Source organism: Excalfactoria chinensis, chromosome 7 (assembly GCF_039878825.1).
Source record: "Excalfactoria chinensis isolate bCotChi1 chromosome 7, bCotChi1.hap2, whole genome shotgun sequence".
NCBI lineage: Eukaryota > Metazoa > Chordata > Aves > Galliformes > Phasianidae > Excalfactoria > Excalfactoria chinensis.
In genome coordinates, this window is record NC_092831.1 from 30,861,011 (window position 1) to 30,883,761 (window position 22,751).

General features: G+C 47.9%; 1 protein-coding gene across 1 annotated transcript in view; it reads right to left on the reverse strand.

The window, feature by feature from the left end:
* TMEFF2 (transmembrane protein with EGF like and two follistatin like domains 2) overlaps nt 1-18,152 on the reverse strand; it is a 102,758-nt gene extending 84,606 nt beyond the window's left edge. Inside the window, exons 1-4 of the mRNA XM_072341583.1 lie at nt 17,873-18,152; nt 17,435-17,544; nt 12,476-12,605; nt 10,281-10,307 (exon numbers count right to left, since the gene is read on the reverse strand). Coding sequence (XP_072197684.1) covers nt 10,281-10,307; nt 12,476-12,605; nt 17,435-17,544; nt 17,873-18,047 — 442 coding nt within the window. The 5' untranslated portion in view covers nt 18,048-18,152. The remainder of the gene's footprint in view (nt 1-10,280; nt 10,308-12,475; nt 12,606-17,434; nt 17,545-17,872) is intronic.
* Nucleotides 18,153-22,751: the final 4,599 nt, after the last annotated feature.

Here is a 22,751-nt window from a genome sequence, read left to right on the forward strand (position 1 = left end):
TGGCTGAATCAAGTCTGCTGAAGAGCAGTGTATTTCTGCCTTTGATAGGGACTTTCCAGAGCTGTCAGCTGAGCTGCAGAATTAGAAACCTGACATTGCAGCAGTCAATTTTTAGATTTCAAGCTGTTCGAATGACTTGTCTCCAGGGAAGAATACAGAGAGCAGGAATCAATAGCAAAACAGGTAAAGATGCCCACGTCCAGGGGCAGCCACCCAGCAAAATGCCCCAGTCAGCCTCGTAAGCCTACTGCCGAGATGCAAGAGGACGAAAGCAAAGAGCTCGCTCCTTTTTCGAGTCGGTACAAGAGAGATGCTATCCACCATGCTCTATGTTTGCGAGATTGCAGCTTGATTATATTTGATCCCCACTGCAGATTGATCTTCCACATGCCCTGAGTTCACGCTACGCCAGTGCACCGAGCCACTCACCGAAGAGATTATAAAAGAGCCTATTTTATCATATCTTCACTTCTGAATGCATTACAAGTGACATCGCTTAATTTCAGCCAATCTGAACAGCTAATTAGATGTAAACAGATTGAAAAATTGTACACGCGGGACAACTCATTTTTCAAAAGGCCACTAATCTAAACAAACCTGCGTCCATCAATTCACTTCAACATTTGTCTCAATGAATTACAGCATAGGCTTGTCCTGCGCCGGCCTTGTGATTCACATAACAGGCTCCCTCCTCTTTTGATGAAAATCTCGGGCACAATACAAAAGAAAAGGCTCCTTGTTTATCAAGGCTCTTCTATAACAAAGATGAAGATGCCTCTGAGTCTAGTGGAAGACATGATGAGCCTAAGCAATTAATCACAATCTACTCTGGTACCTTCTCTCCCATCCCACCTCCCAGACCCCTCACATCGCCTAATACATCAAAGCTGGAGAAGCTCTTTGCAATAACAGATAAAATCAAATGTTATTTAATCACAATCAATACACGTTCAGGGCTCTGCGGGTGTGATCCTCCTCTCTGCTCTATCTCATTATGTCAGAAGAAAAGAACCCTGGGTGGATCCTCATAGCCTCCAGGACACTACCCATCTGTGACTGGGAAAAGACCAACAACCACTGCTAACATCCATTGTCAGACAACACAAAGAAACACTGGGGTGAAATGCACTGCATTGAGACCTAATCCTAAATACACAACAATTAGCCGGGCATTGTGCGTGAGGTTTTCTCTTTGCCCACATTTCTTCCACTACCTGAATAGTAAACGTACAAAATTACACAGGAGAGAGCAGAGATGAAGAACTGCCGTGGATATTTAAATATATAAACATATAATCTATTCCCTTACATGTTTCTTAATGCAAGAATCTTACTGGATGCAATCTCAGCCTGCTTTGTGTGCAGACTAATCCACAGCACCAAGACTGTAGGGACCAATGGGCACCTCCTGTGACCACCAACCCCCCCTGCCCCCTCTAGTGATAAAGATCCTATGGCTTCCAAACCACACCATGTTTGAATGGAGTGATCTAGATGTGCAACTGTGAAAACCTCAAGTGACAGAGAGCCCAACATAACTTTTAATTGCTTACTTCTGTGTGCTCCTTGGACAAATTTACCATTGTCTAACATATATTTCCAGCCTGACATCTCATTAGACCTTCATCTGTCAGGACAAAGAACACTTTTTCTGCTCACTTCTGTTTCCCACAGAGATACATACAGATTGTGCCCTGCATACGCTTTTCCTTTCCCCCGATAAAGCTAAAAGCAACAAGGCTTTCCCACTAAAGCTTTCTTCCTGGTAATCTCCCAACCAGCCCATTAACTGCTAAGGCTCCAGCTTCCATTCCATCAATCCTCCTTCTTTTCTATATCTGAAGGGGACCTACAGAAAAGGAGACGGACTCTTTAGTAGGGTCTGCTGTGATAGAACATGGGTTTCAAGTTTAAAGAGGGTAGCTTTAAGTTGGATGTGTGGAAAATGTTTTTTACAGTGAGGGTGGCGACGCACTGGAACAGGCTGCCCAGAGATGCGGTGGATGCCCATCTCCGGAGACTTTCAAGGTGAGACTCAATCAGGCCCTGGGCAACCTGATCTAGCAGTGCATGCCCCTGTTCATTGCATGGAAGTTGGACTAGATGGCCTTGAAAGGCCCCTTCCAACTCTTCATGATTCTATGACTATTCCAGAGGCTTCCATCTCTGTTCTATGGCTGCGGTGTTACATTTGGCCACATCAGACTGCATGCTCTTTCTTAAGCCAACATGCCTGGATGAATCAGATTGGGTTGTTTCAGTAACCTGTTCATTTCTTACTCCTCCAGCCACATTAGATGTTCATTGACCAATAAGTGATGCATGTTCCCACCCAAATAACCAGCAAAACAACAAACAGTATAAAGCTGACCTGTGTTGTCCATAGAAAAGCAATTAAACCACTAACAATCAAGTCGTGAAAGGCAGTTTTTACTCCACTAATCGTGTACCCTGTTAATTTTGCATGATTCTTATTCTTTAATCATAGTGTCGTGTACTGGCATGCCAAATACTTCACTGACATCCACGTACGCTACATCAATATTCCTGTCTTTATCAAGCAAATTTGTAGCTTCATAAATAACATTTCAATTAGTTGACAAAATCCATTACATCAGCCCATATTGCTCAGCATTAGTTCTCATTTATTTCTTTATTAAGCAGGTCTGGGTCTGCCACGTCCTGCTCTACCTCGATCAATGTCAGATTGACAGGCCTATAAATAACTGCATGTTTTCCCTACCCTACTGAATACCCACATACCTACGTTCTATCAGACCTTTATAACTTCTCCATGCACTCAAATGCACCAAAAAACAAATTTATGTCCTTCCCTACCTTCTTTTAAATTCCTGTCTGTAAAGGTACTTGGAGCTGCTAAGCTGAAAAAGGGTCCGGCTCCAGCAGCTCGCTTTTTAATGGGTCTAAATAAGCACCATCATTACTCAGTTCGCATGTAGCTAGAACAAATGAGATCAAGAAGCCTGAAGCATTAAAAAAACATGAAACAGCATAAAAGAGTTCTGACATCTTCCCCAGATCATCATATTTTACAAAATACAGTTTGGAGTTCTTCCTATTATTGAGTACTTTGGGCTTGCATTCAAGTCTCCTGAACAAAAAGGACCATATAACAGGCTGTGGATGCCCCATTCCTGGACGTGCTCAAGGCCAGGTTGAATGGGGCCACAGACAGCCTGAACTAGTATTAAATGAGGAGGCTGGCGGCCCTGAATATGGCAGGGGGGCTGGAGGCTGATGATCCTTGTGGTCCCTTCCAACCCAGGCCATTCTATGATTCTATGACAAGAAACATTTTATGAGTTTATTTTAACAAAAATAATCTAAGCAACTATTCAAGAGTATGGGCTGGAAGAGTTGTACATACATCCTAAGAACCACGAACACTGTACCACAATGTTTTACCTTGTCTGAACACTACTACCAGTTGTGGACTTTTGGGCTTGCAATACTCCCATTGTATTTGTCCTATAAGTGCATTTTCACAAAGTGGCCAGCAATCAATAGCTTACCAAGTATCTAGGAAGCAACCATCTCAGTGAGAGAGAAACTCTCACTGACTTCAAAGAGATCTGGAAACATTTCTGCTCCTATTTACCAGTGTCCGAAAGGGAAGAAATCTTAGACAAAAGGTAATTTAAGCATCCAACTCAGAATGTATTCAATTTGCCAGCTGCAGCTGAGGCCTGACACGTTAGAGTTAACAAAAAGCAAGTACAAAAACCTTGAGAGAAAACTTGGCAGCTCTCACCCCACTTGCACTTAGCTAGATCTCATGAGAGCATCTAACAAATCCTGGGTCACGCCAGCAGCAGTTCAAAGCAAGCGCCCAGCAAACAAGCTTCTCTGACCACTAGGACACAGAGCACCTAAATGGGAAACAAACGAGAACTGAATAACTTCAGTCACTCCAAGACCGCCTCAGGCCCCACTTGCCCAAGTTATTCACGTGGAGAAGAAAAAAGTCAACAGCATTTAAGGACAGGCTAAAAATTAAACACACACTCTGACCCCCCTGAAGAAACCAAAGTATTCTTAATAAGTGTATGAGAGTCTACGGAAAGCTTGAGATGCATCCTTCTTCTTGTGGAAGAATTTCCTGCACAGGAAAGCAAAATGATGTGCTACATTCACCTCTCACTGTCATCACGCTTAATCGCCGGTGACTCCATGCTTGCCACAGGAAAAATAAATCCAGGTTTACAGAGATGTAGCACACAAATCTAGCCCACTACATTTCTCCCTCGTTGCATTTGCAGTAATGGACCAACCAACACAGGAGTGCTTGGAATAGAATGCCCTCTTTTTAATCTGTTTGCTAAAGTATCATAGGATTTGTTTGCTGGTTGGGTGACTTAGTTCTTGGTGGATTTGCAGACTGCACACGATTAGATAGGATATTGTGAATTCTTATTGCTCAGTTTTGGTGTGAATGGGAAGTTGGGATTTTCAAAGCAACACTGGAGTGTTTTCAGCATTTCTTGTTATAGGCGAATACCCTCCGTTCACAGCCTCCTCCTGTAGCTCTGAACCATTTAATAGGAGTGATAAAAAATAATATACGTGTAAGGAATAGGGTCATCTAAGAAAGAGGCTATGAATGGAAGTTATTCCTGCCTCCTGCCTGAAAAAAATCTGCCCATCTTCACTGCATCTTCTACTTATTTCCTCGGTTTTGAAGTAATGACTGAGAACGGGCCACAAATCATTCAATACAGTCAATTCTTTTCCACAGTGTTTCCCAGCTTTCTCAGCATTGACTGTCTACAGGGTGGCATTTGTGCCACAACACATCAAAGACTTGGTTATTAATGGGCCAAACTAAGAATAAAGGGGGAACAAATAAAATAATAATAATAAAAAAAAACCAAAAACACGCTTTATGGAATTTTTGCGCTGTGATTTCAGAAGTAGAAAAGGCAGCAAGCAAAACGTGGGCAGAATTCAGGCAACTAAATCCAAGACACATATCTTCCAAACTGGTACTTATACAGGAGCCTGGACAGCTCCAAGCCCAGAGGAGCTTCAGGGATTTGCTGAGCATTTCAGGCAGGCAGGGTCGATTAGCTCAGTGCTCAGCTCAAATGAGAGCTTGACAGGAATCCAACAGCCAGATACTCGTATCCTTTCCATGCCTTCCTAGGACTTCTAAAACGTTTACTGCATAACCCTCAGCACAAAACGCCAGCCAGGACCTGAAAGTTCACTGCTTGGGAAACCCCGAATGCTTCTCACGTAGTGAAGAAAAGCAAAGAAACTCCATCCTTCCCCAAAATTTTAAAGGCTCTGAAGAGACATGAACAGCCTTTTCCCAAGCTAAACACACAGGTCAGATGTGTGCCAGCCCTGAACTAAAAGTCATGTAATCGCGTTAGGACAACAAATAGCTTGAGCTAATAAACCCAGCCTTTCAAAGAGCTTATTGGTTTGGGCTTGGTGCCATGTCGAGGTTAACAAGGCAAAAACCTGTTTAACAAAAGAGATATATATCTGACCATCCACAGCCAGGTCAATCATTTAAGATTTAAACATTCCCTCCAGAGGTATTTACCCAGTCAGCGCATGCTGTTTACAGTTGCTTCTGTACCTTCTGATGATGCTTTAAATCATATCTCCCAAATGAAATTAGAGTAGGAGCTTTCCTACTGCCTTATTGCAGATGGTAATAGCATGTGGGGTCAGCAAATATTCCGAACCCACATAAGAGACTCCTGCATTGTCTGTTACGTGCAGTCAAAAAACAAAAGCTACCAACAACAACAACGAGCCAATAGACTGTATGGATCAAAACACAAATCCCCTTTCTTTTGGAGGTTAAATCAGAACAGTATCACTCTCTTCCCATACACTGTGTGTGTGTGCATGTGATGTCAGTACTGCCTATAATACAGTGCCTCATTCAAACCAACATATACTTCAGGTTTTATGGAGTATTTTGGCTCAAATACTATTACTAGGGTAGTGTTTACAGCAATATCCATTGTGTTCTGCATAGCCCTGCCTATCAGTCAGCCTTGTAATAAAGCAGAAAGGGAAATCTGGGGAAAAGCAGCAGAGCAGCTGAGTCCAAGCGAGTCACGCGAAACCAGCATGGAGATGAGGGCACGTACTACCAGGTCAAAGCAGCTGCTTGGCTGCTGATGGTATAAGAACATGCATAAAAGCCTGATTTTCTTATTTTTTAAGGCAATGTAAGTGTTAAGCTACTCTTGCTTTTGACTGTGTTTCAAGATGACTGTTGTCTCACACAGATTCATAACGTGCAAGCGTTTACTCATGTATCTCCAAGCTAAGAGGAAAGGCAGATCAGAATTCCAAATCTATCACTAGATCTACATGTTGGCACCTACAAAGAGCCGCAGGACTCCAATTCTCTGGCTAAGACCGAAGGGATAAGCTGAGGAACAACCGTAAGAACAGAGCAATCTGCCATTCCTTTTGGGTTGCGTGTGGATCTGCTGCATGGTTCAAAGGACACAGTGCTGGTTTGGCTGCGAGTTGTTATCCCCAGGCCAGCCCCTCTCAGCCTCTGCCTAACTCACACACATTCAGGTTCTGCTTCAAAGATTCCTTCCTCTGCCTCACGGTGAGGAGGTGCCTTACAATACCAACGTGTACCACCCTGGAGTCCTAATCTTACAATTAGTGCCTCTAGCTGCTGCTGTAAATTAAATAGTGACAAAGATATTGATGAATAATGATTTTCTTCCCCCCCATCCTGCTTTAGTCTTGATTGTAAAGAATTAACATAAAAATCCAACTTGGGTAAGATGTCCGTACCCATGGGCCCCATACGATTCCCATTAAAGTAAGTAAGACTTGAGTGGACATTGAATCAGGCTCTAAAAGCAACACGATGGAAGCTCCCGCACTCTGCAGCTCTGGGATCACGCCATCACCACCCATGGCACATCCACCACACTGAATGCAAGGCCATGGACAGAGATAGCAACGTATCATGTGGGGAGGGGAAAGGAATACAGTGCAAAAAAAAAAAGAAGCCAAGGAGAGATGCTCCCAGCCCGCTGAGAGCAATAATACAATACTGCATCTCAAGTTGGTCGCTGTTTGAAGGAAGCTAGGAAACAAGCAAGAATTCATTATGAAGCTGCTCAAGACTAAACCATGAATCATTGGGTTCTAAAAAAAAAAATCCTATACTGTCTAGAGAACAGCACGGATGAAAATGAATGGAATCTCTTTAAATTACTCTCTGTATCAACTCCTTCGCATTCATTCTTTCTGCCACTGATTAGCCTCCTTCTACGATACAGCTTTGTAAATTATTCCACACCACACTCCCAGCTCCTGCAATCAAAACAAAGAAGCAACTCTTGATTCTTCATCTTTAGTCTTCATTTACAGGAAAAAAGCATCTTCTGCAGTGCAAAACCTGAACACCTACTGTTCTTACACGTTCCCTGGATATCCCCAAAAGTGAGTGCATGCTACCAGCTCAGTAAGCTAACGACCTTAAAATCCTCCCACTGCTCCACAAATAAGGGGACTTTTGTGTTGCTGTACTGAATATGCTACTGCTGCCTAATGCAGTATTCAATCACCTCTGGAAAGCCCACAGGGTGTTAAAGCACAGGAAGCTGGAACCCCTTGATCTCAGCAAGCCTGTAAGTAAAGACAAAAACTCCAAATCCCATATATTAAATTGGGACAAACTCACCGCAAACTCAGGTGGGAACGAGTAGAAGGCAAATGTGGCTTGCAGAACACATCCACTGGTTGTACCATCCCTGCTCTAGCCTGGTTCTGGAGAACACGAGGTTTTTGTGACCACACAGTGTAGCTGTGTTATCTGTCCATTGCATTTCCAGTCACTTCTGAGTCAACTGACTAAAACTTCACATGACAAAGACTCACAGAGGATGAGGTAGTACTGAGAGCCCCACTGTTACCAGCTACAAAGAAAACCATCTCAAAGCAAGAAGCTTGCTATGTTCCAAGGAATGGAAAACATCACATCCTATACTAGCTGACAAATTTGAGTTAATTCCCTGTTAGGTGTATACCGTATCAGATTACATAATTTCAATCACAAGATACAAATCCATTGGAAACCTGGCCATTCATATCACAGCTTGTATATGATATACAAAAACGTGCAGAAAAGTCCCCAACAATTCAGACTGGATTCAGACAAAACACTCTTGGAGGTGCCTTCAGATACAAGTCCATCTACCCATGGCACAAAGAGAGCAAGCCCTACACAGATGCTCTCCTTGTGCAACAAGATCCTCTTGTCCCAAATCCTGCACAAAGGAAGAGACCTCTTTGATATCCCAGCCCTGATGTCACTTGGCTGGATTCTGCTGGTAAAGCCACTCAGTGAGAGCCTCCCACTCCACTGTGCTCAGGAGAACATGCAGCCCTGCCATGCCCACCACAGTCCCCAAGGCTGTTAACCAAGTGTCATGGTTTTGTGCTGTTGCTGTCAATATTCTACATCATGACATCATGTGCAGTATGCTTGGAGATGCATTAGAAAGGGAAATCTTCAGTAAATAAAACAACAACAGCAAACAAAAGCAAATAAACAAGATGACCTGAGACCTCAGACTTCTCACACAACAACTTTCCACTCATGACTGTTAGAGTGGATTTTAAAAGACTTAATGCAGTGACATCCAGAATTTATTACAGCCTCTACAACAAGACTGTGTGTAGTAAAGAATGATGTAGTGACAATATTTACTTGGCTGGATTTAGCTTCTTAGGGCACATAAATATACTTTTGTACATTGAGAACAGCAGTGGCTGCCTACTAAATCTTGTGTAACACAAGGCAGCTTTGTAGACCTTTAAACACATACCAGCTTGACTGTCTACTTCACAAATATGCTTCCTTAACTATCTGCTTCCTCAGTCCCCACGGCCCCCTTCTGCTTGTCTTCTGTCAACCTCAGCTCTTAAAATGAAATGGTTTGGAAATCCTGCTTTTAAAATCCTATGCTTTCTAAGTACGGATTTCATTACTTACAGATAGCGGCCAAGTTTGTTTCCCCATTCCTCTCCACCCAACAGTTACAAAGCAAACTGGAGGTCTTACTCATTCTCCTTGGTACACACAAGAGAAAAGCCATACGAAATTCATTTGAAAACTTACTTATTAACCAGGTTTGTGAAGGCCCCATCTTAAATATAAATTAAACTGTACATTTCTGTTAGTCTTTGAATCTCTATGAACTGGTCCACTTAGAAAGACAACATAGAAGGAAATGGGAGTAAGACAGGAATAATCAGACAAGGTTTTTGAATCTGAGAGGTAGTATTTTCAACTGTGATTTTTGGGAGTGGTATTTGGAGCACCTTAAAGCATCCTGCTTTGAAGAATAAACTTCAAGTCCAGCATGTGACAATTACATCTCCTGCAAATACCACTTCACAGGTAAGAATATCTCACTTACACACTGCGCACTCTAGTGTACTGGTTATCAAAACTACAGGACTGGCTGCCCCAACTCGCCCTCATGCTTCACAGCCTCCAAGAAGCCTGACCTACAGGTTGCACAACAAAAGCAGCTCCCAGAGGGCACACGGCCTACACCCTGAGGTAGGGCTCTACCCAAAGCCACCATTTATACACCCAAGAAGCACCAGTCACAGATGCCAGGATCCGAGGTAAATAAGCAAATCCATAAATCACTCCATCTAAGAAATACAAACAAGAAAAGCCCTAAATTCACCCCCTCGGTTTAAATGCAAGTTGGCTGATGTTTTACAGCACGCTCCAAATGCATCAAAAGGGTTCGGACTATTTCTGTTTCTGTGTTTGCTTTTGCTGCCGTCGTTCTTACAAAAACACACCATCCTTCTCCCACGACATTGCTTCATAACTTCAAAAGAAACGCTCTCCACTGCCACAAAATGTTTGCTTTGAGCAAGGAGAAGCAAAGGCTTTGGCTCCCGTGTTAAAAACAGGAAGAAATAGCTCTGAAAGAACAGAACAAACAAGCGCAACAGTAACAGTAGATGGAGATAGAGCTCCTAGCACAACGTATGAATAATTCCAAGTCCTATTACAAGGAACACATATCTGAATTTCCCTAGAAAACAGCATGTCATTATTGGGTTGCAGCTCGACTAAAATGCAAAACGTCACTTTTTCAGGGGAAAAAAAAAAAGCCAAACAACAGACAATATGCAGTGTAACAACTAGACTGCAAAGCACATCCACTTAGAAGCTGAAATTGCAAAAGACAACGTGTGTACATAGAAGCAGAGCAATATTAGAAGAGGGCTCTTACCTCCGTCCCCAGATCCTGAGCCGGCATCTGAGAAGAGAACAGAATGGAATTTATATTCATGTGCTGCTGTATGTCCTGTAAGCATGTAAGGCAAGACTGTTCAGTTAAATGCATTACATCGTATCTTATGTTTGATGCCATCCCTGGGTAAATTACAGAGATCTAATCTGAACACAGTTCACTCAAGCTGCCTTGCTCATGTCTGAACTCCCTTGCTTTATAGTCTCTATATAAAACTGAAATAACTTAAGCCCTGGAGTGCTGTGATGTTCTCAGAAGCCTCTGCCTCATTTTGTTGTACTGAGACTGATAAAGCAGCTCCAGGAGCTTTGTTCCCAACAGTTGTGAGGTGTCGCTTCACATGGCCACTAAGAAACAGCCAGCATCAAACAAAGCTTTTAAACACGTCTGTCTGAGCCCAGACCGACTGGAAGCGAGTACCGTCATCTACACAGAACACCTCAGCTGATCACAACCAGTTAGAATCAACCACTGAAACCCTCGTCCAAAGCTCTTCACATGAACTATGAAAATGCCTTTTCTCTCAATGTCGTTGCTGAGTTTCCAAGCCAAGTGCTTAATTCCACTCCTGCTCAGTATTTGTTTGGATGGAATGAGCAGACTGACAAATCCAATGGCAAACCCAAGAAAGACATCACAAAATCTCCAAGCCCAGAACTTCATTATGGTACTTTCTAACCAAGGCCAAATGCAGAAACGCACATGCTGGAAAGGGCTACAAACTGCTCCCAAAGAGCAAGGATGCCGTCCTTTGCAAACCTTTATCCTTTCATTGATATCAAGAGGAACAGAAAAGGTTTGGGACAGATGCTTGGGGATCCAATCACCCCACAAACTCTTAGGTCAAGTTTACTGACAGTAGTGTCTGCTGGATCTGAACTGGCCTGTTTTGATAAACCTGTCACAAAAGCGGCTTGGAACGGTCAGTTTGCACTGCAAGACTAAGTGGGAGAGAGGCAAAAGGGGGCAAAAGGAAAGAGGAAAAGCAAAAGGATCAAATCCCTTCAATCAAAAGTTTGGTCGCTTTTCTTTTGTTTGTTTTCAAACAAATAAGGAAAAAAAAAAAAGAGTTGCTGTGCTGAGAGAACTTAGTAGGTGAAAGGAATCCTTTGCCACAATAGGCTTTGTCACTCTGAGCTCCACTTAATACCACTTTACAGAGGAAAAAAAACAATAATACAGCGTGTGTTTTTTCTTTTTCCACCCCGGCTGAAAATTGCCTGGTAACAGCTTCAGAGAAAAACAAAAATCCCAGGAAAAAGCTTTTTCTCTCTGATGCACCAAACACCAAAATCATGGCACTGCACAAAGTTTGTCTGATGTACTTTATATCGACTCCTCTGTCCTCACCTGAGAAAAAAAACACATCTACCTTCAGTTTAAAAGGCTCTCTCAAGAACAAAGCCTTCCTCCTCCTATTCTTTTCAAGTGAACTTCACTGCCCAGCTCTAACAGACACTGAGCACAGAAGAAAAACATCAAGAAGCCCTGCACCTATGCAACTCTATTCTGTCTGATGGATTTTGCTCATTTGCTTTCCTTGCTGCTCCATGAAAGTAGAGACACAAATAGCTCTCCATGCCCAGAGTTAAGCAAAGGAGTCTCAAACACCAGCCAGTTTTCACATGTGCTCTTCAGTGAGTTCTTCCAACAAACCCAGGAAAATAATTGATTGCACGGTCCTGTTTGTTAAGTGTGGTGGGGCTAAAGCCTCAGCTGCTGGGAGCTGGTGTGGCTCATTACAGACAGCAGAGCTCTACTGAGCTCCACCAACTGGGAACCGTGCAAGGAACAACCGAAGAGGTTGCCTTAAGGACAGCGCTGCTCCAGCCCCACTCCCTACAGATTGCAGAGAGGGTTGCTATGAACCACGTGCCCATCCATTTATCTGACATCTGCTTGCTATGGTTATCTGCTCCCAACAACTTGTCACACTGCCCTCTAAGCATACACGGGGCTGACCGACCAGCAACACAAGATACAGACCAAATAAATAAATAAATGAAAATGATCAACTTCTGCATTGCACCCTCTCAACTAAAACCTATTCAGAAGAAAAGGATGGCGACAGCAGCTTCTCACCATCAAGACTGCAATGAATTAACCCCAAGTGAACTCGAAGGAAGGGCTCGCAAGGCTCCAACCCTCAGCAGAGGCAGCTCGTTGCTACATACCAGTCGCACACGATCCTTCGGAGACGAGCAGTATCTCACTCTGCTGCTTGCAGGCAGCCTGCTTCAGGTAGCACTCGTTCTGGTAGGTGTCACCGTTGGAGCCGCAGACGGGCACGTAGTCATTGTTGCACTGGGGAGGGACACAGAGAGGCAGCGTTAGCCATGTAGAGGGATGGGGCAGCCTGAGGTTGTGTGTGTTGTCCCCCGCCCCCCCAGCACGAAACCCCCAGGAGAACAGCAGGAGTGAGGCACTGCCTCTGCCCTTTGCTAGAGAAGGGGGATGTGGTGAAAGATGGAAGGGAGAGAATCATGAGACAGCCTCAGGCAGGTACCCCTAGAACTACCTTCCCATGAGGATGAGCACTTCCAGACAGAAAACACCCAGCAAGAAAAGCAGCTCCCCAGCAGCAGCTCATGTGTTTCTATTGGATGGCAACAGGCAAATTGCAGCGAGCAGGCTCTTCCCATCCTCTCCCCCCCCCCGCACTACAGAGCCGGTCCTTAGCATGCAGAGAAGCATCCGTCTGCGCGCACATAACTCTCTATTTAAGCACTTAGCCATAATGAAAACTGATGGGACAGAGGGCAATCATTTCTGAGAGATCTTGGACCAAAAGACATCCATCCCTTTTGCTGTGGGCAGGATGCTGCAGCTGCGGTGCTGCACCCAGGATGCTGGGGGTCCCAGCTCCCCCCAGGATGCAAGCCCTGCCCCACTGCCCACACTGTCTGCCCTCCCCCCTGCCTGCCACTGCAGGGCAGCTTTGCCCTCTTCTGCTCATTTTAATACAAATAATTCCATTTTGCAGAGAAAATTGGGCAACCTACAGGGTGCAGTTATCATCAGATAATCGCACTCCGAGGCTTAAAGATTGTTGGATGTGCCCTGCGCGTGGTAATTACGCCGGGGATATGATTATCCCGTGATTACTGTACTCCTGGTATGCCTCATTGTTTAATTATAACAAATGGAATGATCACAATTATTATTTACAAATGCTCACCTCTGCTTCAATCTGAGTGAAAACTCAAGAAGCCATACCAATCTATGTGGCTACCTTGTGCCACAAAGCAGCTGAGGTGTGACCACAGCCTAACGCACAGCACTGAACCATACAAACCAAACAGGCCTCGAGGTGAGCGACTACAGAAACCAGCATCTCCAACAGTTGCATAGATTGCATTCACTGCAGGCCTCCAGCCAACAAATTATTCATAGCTGGTCAGAGTGACATTTTGATTGGGCCAAATCAAATGACATTTTCCCCACGTGTTCTATTCTTTCAGATCTTCCAGAGCTGTGTCCCACCTCCATCCTCCTCCTCCTATGGAACAGGACAACATAGCAGCAGTGAAAATCTGTCCCTTTCTCTCCCGATGAGGTCCCCAAGCAGCATTTTGCAACATCCCATTGAAACCCCTTTCTGCTATTGTCACAGATGTGCTCCGAACTTAAGGAATGTTGCAAGCAATAAACACCAACCTCGTCCAGCAGCTGGACAACAAATGCTGGAGGGTGATCTGGAATACTTAACCAGGACAATTAACACAATCATGCACATTTTCTAAAGCATGAAGCATCAAGTCAGTCTTGTTTTACACACCCTCTCTCCTTGATACACATGGGACTTGTTGGCAGAGCAATCGTTGCAGAACCCAACTCCAAGCATCTCAATAGGCTCTGATAGAACACAGAAACAATGCTGGACCCCGTTCCCAATGAACACAGTGGGAACTTGGCTTGTTTTGCCCAGAGCCAAAGATGATCTTTTACACTGACTCAGCTTCCAAACTGAAAGGCCAAGCAGCCCTACATTAGCAATGCGAGACGTGAAATCCTGAGCCACAGGACTTGGTGGCAAAGCTTCTGACAGCTGGGCCAGAACTTCTTCCAAAGCTCAGCACCTTGAGAATGTATCCAAGAGAGACACCAGGCAGGGCCCTGGGAGGGGTCATTGATTTCAAAGAGGTTCTTCCATCTCTCCTGCGGCACCTGACTCATCCAAATTTGGCTATGGAGAGCAGAGGTAGATGGCCAGTCGCAATGAGGATGGGTGGCTTGGTCCTTTCCCTTCTCAAGCTGGAATGGTCCTTGAGGCATTTCTTTATTAGCACCCACCTGTCCCGTCACTCGCTTCACACAGCTGCTGCTTGGATGGAGAACGCAGAACTGGGGAGCTGCTGGTGGGAGTGCAACAAGCAACAGCTTCCAGGTAAGTGCTGCCTTGCTCTGAGCTGGGCTACCTCCAAAGGCCACGATGAAACCACGGTGGAAGACACCCAGCAGAATAAACAGGACCACTGCAGGGAAGGCCACAGCATCAGCAGGCAGCTGGTGAGCTTCTTCCTCACACTAGAGGATATCAGACCTTGACTTGGCTGCCTCAGTCTAACGACATGTTTTTTGTATTGGTTTAAGACTCAACAGATCAAGCTCTGGACATGATCACAATTCTCCATCCCTAAAGGCCCGTTGGAATGCAGTGAAATCCATGTCAACTCTCAGTAAACCCAGAAGCACGGCTCCACGTCATCAGATTCTCTCATACGCACGTGGGTTCTTAAAATACACCTGTAAAGAAGGGATTTAAGTGCATCCAAGTCACCTACATCCTTAGCAAGAGCAGCCACAAGCACAGCTGGAGATGAGGCAGTCCTGCAAGTGCTGGGGTCAGTGCTGGAAGTACAAGGTTGGTTTTCTGTAGAGGCCAGTGAACCCATGAACCTCTTCCTCCTTGTAGTGCCATTGGAAGGTTGACTTTTTCTCAGGCTTCACTCCAAACATACTGGCTAAGTTAGGAGCCACATAGCACCACACTATACTCCAGAAGTGAAATAGCAGGCAGCAAGCTGGCAGGTGAGCTGCAGCTCCATCAGTACTGAAGGACGCAAGGGATTCAACACACAGGAGGGCTGCCCACACACCAAGCAGTTAACACTTGCCGTCTTGGTCAACCTTGCAACCTTGATGGAAACACTTTTTGGACACGGTGACAAGATCTGATGGGAGATCTGATGGAATGGGAGAGATGTCAGGCTGCTGATGGCTTAGGAGGACCAAGGTACTGAAGGAGCAGCGTATCGTGCCCCACAGAGCAGCTCACTACAGGAAGAGAGCGAACAGGGCATGGCTTTGTGAAGGAGCAAGAGGAAGCCAAGCAACAGGAATCTCTGCCTCAGCACGTGCTTGCTGCTTTGTGGGGAGAGAGCCCCACTCACACCTTTCACATGAGTCCGATCGGGTATGCCCTCTCAAACAGTATGACACACACCTCAACAATCACGTCTGCCCAAATGGAGTTACTACCTGCATTTATGATTGGAGAAACTAAAACGAGCATAACACCAGAAAAAAAAACAAACAACACCGCACCAAAGAAACAAACCAAACCAAAACTGCAGCAGTTCGCCTCTGCAGCAAGACCCAGTTTGCCTCTGCAGCCTCCCAAGCCCCACGCTGGCCAGCCCAGGCTTTTCAGACACCGTGGAGGCAGAATTAGCTTTCAGTCCCTGTCTGTTTTCTCAAGCTGCAGTGAAAGCCCCTGGCAAATTCTGGAGAAAACATAACAAGTAATTATAGTGATGAGGCGTCTGCTATTGATTTGCTCACTATCACCCAGCGAGCTGTCACTGAAATGGGGCACTGAGTTCTGACGAAGGACCCCTCACCCTGGACACCCATCCCTGGGGCTCTGCCCACCTCACCCAGCTGCAGGCACCTCCCTGCCCATCACCTGGTGCTGCGCGGGGAGGCTCCTGCAGAGCCCAGCAGCACATCTCACAGACATCACCCTACAGCCATTACCCAGTTCCCTTCCATGTGCTCCTATAACCCCCGAAGGACCCATGGCAGGCAGCACTCCAGTCCCTACAGTGGGACCGGGCGGCACCATGCCGTGTTACAGCATGTTCTTCGAAAGAGAGCCCTGAAATCCCCGCACACGCTGAGCCGCAGCACAACGCCCCTCGGCACTCTGCTCAGAGCAGGGCTCTGTTGCGGGGTCTGTGATGCAGACAAACCAGAGATGGAATTAAAAGCCACACGGCAAGTAGGGAACCACAGCAGCTTAGCAAACACCTGCCTTGCTCTCATTACTGAGAACTCCCTCGCTGTAAAGGCAGGAGTTGATGTCTGGGGTTCTTCTCCAGAGATAGCTTTGGCTCTAGGAACAGCACGGTACGCACAGAGCATCCAAGCAAATAGCCTATCAGAGCCCAGCAGCGCATCAGTCACTGCGGGCACACACCATCCCGAGCTGTACCACTGGCCTGCCCGCCTGCAAGAGCTCCTGGCAGCACCACGAGTTGCACAAGTTGACGTTAAAACACCACAGAACACGGGGAATACAGGCAGGGACATGCAGGCACAGACACACACAACCCTTCGTCTGCCCGGGCTCTATTCAGGTCAGTGCAGAACAAGCAGCTGCTTGCGGGTTGGCCCGGCACCACATGAATCCTTCCTAAGGAAGCTGCCCGGGATGCTGCAGAGAGGAGAAGAAGCGGGGACAGCACCAGGCAACAGCTCCATTAACCCAAAGGGAGCTCCTCGTTTTGAGACAGAGGGATTTCTCCTTAATCTGATCAGCCGGGTGGATGCACGGTCAGAAGCGCCGTCACCGCGCAGCCCTTCCTCAAAACATTGCATAAGCACATTACAGATCCATTTCTCTAACCAGATCCCAACTCCGAATTACAATAAGCCGGCGATCCGTCTCAGAGCCCTTCCTACATACATTTCCAACTCCTCCTTCAAAGGGCAGACAACGGACTGCAGACCGAGGCGTGAAGCCGCAGCGTCTGCCTTCCCCAGCACATCCCCGTGCCACCAGTTGGCACCCCGGCTATCCACCGCCAGGCTCTGCCTCCAACTTCCCCCTCGCTGCCGAGTGACAGCGGGAGCGCCGCGCCTCGTGCTCTCACGGACCGAAGGAAGGAAGGAAACGGCGATCTCCTTACCTTGAACTGACAGACACAAGTCACGCTGTCTCCGATCCTCAAACACTCCCCATCGAATTTACAGGTGTTGGTGTCGCAGAGAAACAGATCGTTTTCTCTGTCATCGTAACCTCGAATGCAAAGACGGGAAAGATGTCAGCATCGGGGGAGCGACGGATGCTTTCCTGCCGTCTCTCCCTGCGCTCCGTACCCCGCTCCTTCGCTCGGTCTCCCGGTTAGCCCTCCTCGCCCGCAGCCCCGAGTACTTTTCTCCCTATCTACCTCCCCTTCCTCGCACCACCGCCAACACGAGCGCCGCCGGCTCTCAGCCCACGACTACGGCCGGGACACGTCGGGCGCAGCTCGGAGTCCGCCCGCCGGACCCGAGGCAGCCCGCAGCTCTGCCCGACGCCACCGGCCGCGGCCGCCCGGCCCCTCTCGCTCCCCCGTCGCTCTCACCGGAGCAGTTCCAGCCGGTGGGCGTCTGGCAGTCGCTCAGGGAGGTAGGGAAGGCCGCCAGCTTGTCGGGGCGTGCGAGCAGCAGCAGCGCGGCGGGCAGCAGCAGCCAGCAGCAGCAGTCGCACAGCGTCCAGCCGCCGCACTGCCGGGGCGCGGAGGGCTCCCAGAGCACCATGACTCCCTCCCCTCAACTCTCCGCCGAGCCCCCGGGGCGCCGGGGACCGCTGGGCATCCCGGAGCCCCGGCCGGCGGCGGCGCGGCTCAGCGAGCGGCGAGCGGCGGAGCCCGGCGGGGCGGCGCGGGGCTGCGGGGGGCGGCGGCGGGGCGGGGAGCGGCTGCCATAGGGGCCGGGCGGCGGGGAGCGGGGGTTGGGCGCGGAGGGGCCGCCGCCGCGCAGCCGCCGCCGCCGCCGCCTGCCCCGCTCTGCCGCCCGCATCCCTCTGCGCGGGGGAAGCAGCGGGTCCCGGCCCGCCGCGTCACGTGCCGCCGCCGCCGCGCCCCCATTGGCCGAGCGACGAGCGGGGAGCGGCGGGCGGGGCGGCGGAGCCCCGAGGCGGCGCCCGGGGCAGGGCCGGAGGACGGGGGGGGAGGCGGGAGCGCGCCGCGCGCGACCAGGCGCGCGCACGCGACGGTCCAGCGCCGTCGCCGGGAGCGGCAGCCGGGCTGCGGGGCGCGGGAGCGGGGCGGCCGCGCCGAGCGGGGACGGGAGCGGAGCGCTGAGGAGCGCGGGGGTGCACGGCCGGGCCGCGGCGGCACGCCCCGCTGGAAAACTGCACCATCACGGCGGCGTGCACACCTCGGGGCCACGCAACGTCTCGCCGGCTGTCCCGCGTTAGAGCTCACGGGGAACGAATCCCCATCGGGTCCCTCCGCAAAGACGGCAGCGGAGCCCCGACCGAACTGCCCCTCCGCGGCTGCGGCTGTGCGTACAGCGCTGCTATAGGGGTGCGCACGGCAGTGCTCGAGGTGCGCGCACAGTGCTGCTACAGGCGCGTGCGGAACCGCTGTAGGTGTGCATGCAGCACTGCTGCCGCTCGGCATCCCAACAACAGCTCTGCGCGCTGTGATAGCGAGCGTTCCAGGTTTGCATCTATTCCAAAGGCGCCGCAGATTTCCTGCAGCCCTGCCCTGTCCTGCACAACCACACCTGCTCCCCCCTAGGCCGCCCGCATTGCCTGCATTGGGCATCCCTTCTACGTGTCCGCGCTCCAAAAGCCTTTGCTACAATTAAGCACGCCTCAGTTTGCACGCTCCTGCATGTGCTGCAGTGCTCCTGAAGATGCAGGCACGTCCCTGTGCCTCCCGTTTCCTACCGACTGACCAAGCCCTAAGAAGCACCTCGCACGCAGGGAACGCTCCTTTTTACTGCCTGCTAGTGGCTGAACGGAATCTTCTTCATTTTCCGTGGGTTCACAGAAAGCTGCCAGCTCAACAGATCGATTATTATTATTATTGTCTCCCCTTTCAGCACTTTATTTCACTTGTTGTTTTTTTTTGCCATGTCATTATTCCCTCTCCTATCACATTCCACTTCCCTCTCACCTTCCCCTTCTGCATTTAACTTGCTGATTCTTTCTCTCATCCATCATCTGTTGCTCGCTGAAGCGCTCTCTGCTTTATACTTAAAGACCTCCATCCCGGCCAGGTGGGTGCCGTCCCTCTGCCTCTCCCTTATTTACAGACGGGTTTACCCAGACCCTGAAGGCAATGAGACCATCACGTCCTTCCTGACCTGCCACCACAGTTCCTGCACAAGGAGCATCGTTAAGCACAGCAGCAGCAGCCCAGCTGCAGCCCACCTTCTCCCCAGAGTGCCGTATAGCACGGCGCTGACTTACATTTGCCCTGCTTTATTTCCAGCCGCTCAGACAACAGGCTCTGTCTGCTGAGACAAAGGAGCCCCTCTATTTTTGTGCTCGTTTGCTGACTTTGGAAAATGGGAGCTCCACCAGAGGTCCTGTCATTGTCACAGTGCCGTGCTTGAACTGCAGACCTGGCCCTGCCTGAAGGGCAGCCTGGTTAGGGCACGGTGCTAGGGGCTTTTGCTGTGACTAACTGCTGTTTTCCTTGAAAAGATTTTCCTTTTTGATATAAAGGCTTTGCTCGTAAAACACTTCAATGATAAAAATACATCTGCAGACCCACGAGCCCCAATTTCTCCATCACCTTCTCCAGCATTTTCTCCTGAATTAAATAGACTGCAATTACCTTTCCATATACTTCCAGGCCCCAAATCACGCATCCCTTTGCCCTTCTAATCCGGTGCTGCCCACACAATCACTCAGTAACGTGTTATTCCCTGCTGTGCCCAGCGCTGTGGTTAGCAGATGTCTGGTGCTCCCATCCCACCTCCCCACCACACAGGAGCTACTTCTCATAAGCCATGCAGCCAGTTTGCTGCCAAGCAGGCAGCTTACTGCTAGCATGATGGACAAGTTGTGCCTACCATGGCCTCCAAGACATGTTGGGGTCACAACACCTGTGCCCTGGCTCCCTATTCTCCATCTCAGAACCAAGTGCCACAGAACAACAGCCATCATTGTGGTTCCTTCTAGCTCCTAGCACACATCTCCAGTGCAACATAACGAGTACGTAATGGAGGGAAATGACAGCCTGAGTGTTAAATCTATTACCCTTGGAGCTGTTTTGAGACCTGTGCAGCTTTTAGTCGCCTTTACCACAGAAAATGGGCAGATTAAAAGCCTGAGAGGCAGTACTGATACATCGCCATGCAACACACATCATCACATCACACGTACAGCACTTGCAGGACATTGCTCCCAGATGCAAAGCAGCTGGTTGAGATGTTTCAAGTGTCCTGAAGGCCAGGCAAGCCTGTTCCAGCATGCAGCATGCTCCTCCAGCCCCTCACGGTCTGGGCCCGGACCAGGCTGCACCCACAACCAGTCCTACACTGCACATCTGTGAGCACTGCCTTCTGTTGCCTTGCTTGGCGGGGAGACGATGTGTTACTGACAAGTTACGCAACCTCAGTTATTCACACTCACATTGCATCTTGGCTGTGCTGCTCCTGGAAGCCTGCAGTCTCCCAGAAGTTTCCCAAAACTTTGGGAGCAGCCAACTGGTGCAGAAGAGTGCAGCAAAACCTGCTCGGCAATCCAAGCTCTGGGTGCGTGAGACCTGTTCTCCTTATGCTCTGTCTACCCAAGGCTGTAAAGCTGAGTTCATGAATCCCTGTCTTTAAGACACTGCATGTCTGAGGTCTCCCGAGGCCCTAGAACAATACTTTCATCAAGAACACAAACAAAAAAGGCTTCTTTTTACAATACAGCTTATGCTCATAAGCTGGCACTAAGAGTACAGGACTTGGGATCCATATCAGCTAAGAATGAATCCCTCCGAGGGACTTTTAAGTTAGCCTCTTCACCACTCACACCGTGTTACCACATGGTTGTGAAGCATTGAAATACACAACTTAAACAAATCCCCTCTGCACAGTTCTTGAGAGGATAGGAGGCACTCTGTATGAACAGACTACTGCAAGATACCTGGAAGCAGTGAGAAGAATCTATTAAGTCTATCAGAAAGAGAACTGACCAAGCAACGTCCTAGCCAGCACCAATAGGAAGGGGACACAGGCATCACCTATTTTCATTGGCACTCCTTCTCATCAAAAGACAAGATCTGATTCCAGTATGCAAAAATCCCACCCAAAATGGCCCATTTCCCAGTTAGAAGGAGCAAGCCAGAAGGAAAGGTGCGTGACGGATGTCACCCACCCCGGCAGAAGACCAACAAAGGACGGACAACCTGTATGGACTTAAGTGTGTGAAACTAGAGCTTTCCCCTCCTGGAAGAACATTTGCTTCAGATCTGTGTATTTTCAGGTTTGGCTTGACCAGAAATTGGCAGACTTAGCCCATACGTGTGTTCCTGTCAGAAGTCTGTAAATCTCAAGCAGATTTTATGATCATCTATTTTTCATGCGTGCAGGAAAAGTGCACATAGGTGCACTCAGACTCACAGTCAGTAAGGTACTCTATGCCTATGAGCCATTTTACAGATTCTACACAGCTTTCAGCTAAATCACATCTCTTAAAGTGAAGTATACCAGTCTTGGATATCACATGGATTTTTTAATGCTCTGAGGGATCCTTTGGGTCTATAAACAAGAAGCAGATTACGCTCATCTACATGCTGTCAAGACTGCTTTCCTCCTTACTTGAGAAAGAAACATGGCTCTCACTCTTCACTTGATCTGGTGTGCAATCCAAGAACAATTCATGGCCAGCTATGAGAAAAGTGTGCTGTATTTCTCATTGTAATTAACTGCTTCAGAGGAAGACTCCTCATGTATAAAGATGAAGAGAGGTCTCAGCTTCCCTTGAAAGATGACTTGCCTTTCAGCAATGCGTCTCACACTTTGATTTTTGACTGAAACATTCCACTGCTTTGGTGACCTGTTATGCCAAAAAAGCTGTCTTGTGTTATGCTTTACTTTTAACTCAGTGTTCTGGCACACACCGAGAAAAAGAACAAAGTCTCACAATATATACTGGAACAGCATTTCATGCTGCTCCCCACATGAAATTGATGTCAGAAAAAATTGCACAAAGGGCATGGGAAATATGAATAAATGCTGAGGTCCTTTTGCCTTCAGTTTTAAATAGAAGGACTGAAATGCACGGATGATAAAGATTTATGCATCCATTTACAGTCCATTCTGGAGTTTTAACATTTCATGCAGCTTGTAGGAAAGAGTGTATTATTTATATAAAGCCATAGTTATTCAGCAGTGTTTATTCCTGAAGAGCAACAGAACACCTTCAGGGGAGAAGAAGAAATTCATAACTCCGGTTGACTACCAAGGCCAACCAACCCAGCTCTCCTATTTTTAAGTTGATTTACAAAGAGCCTT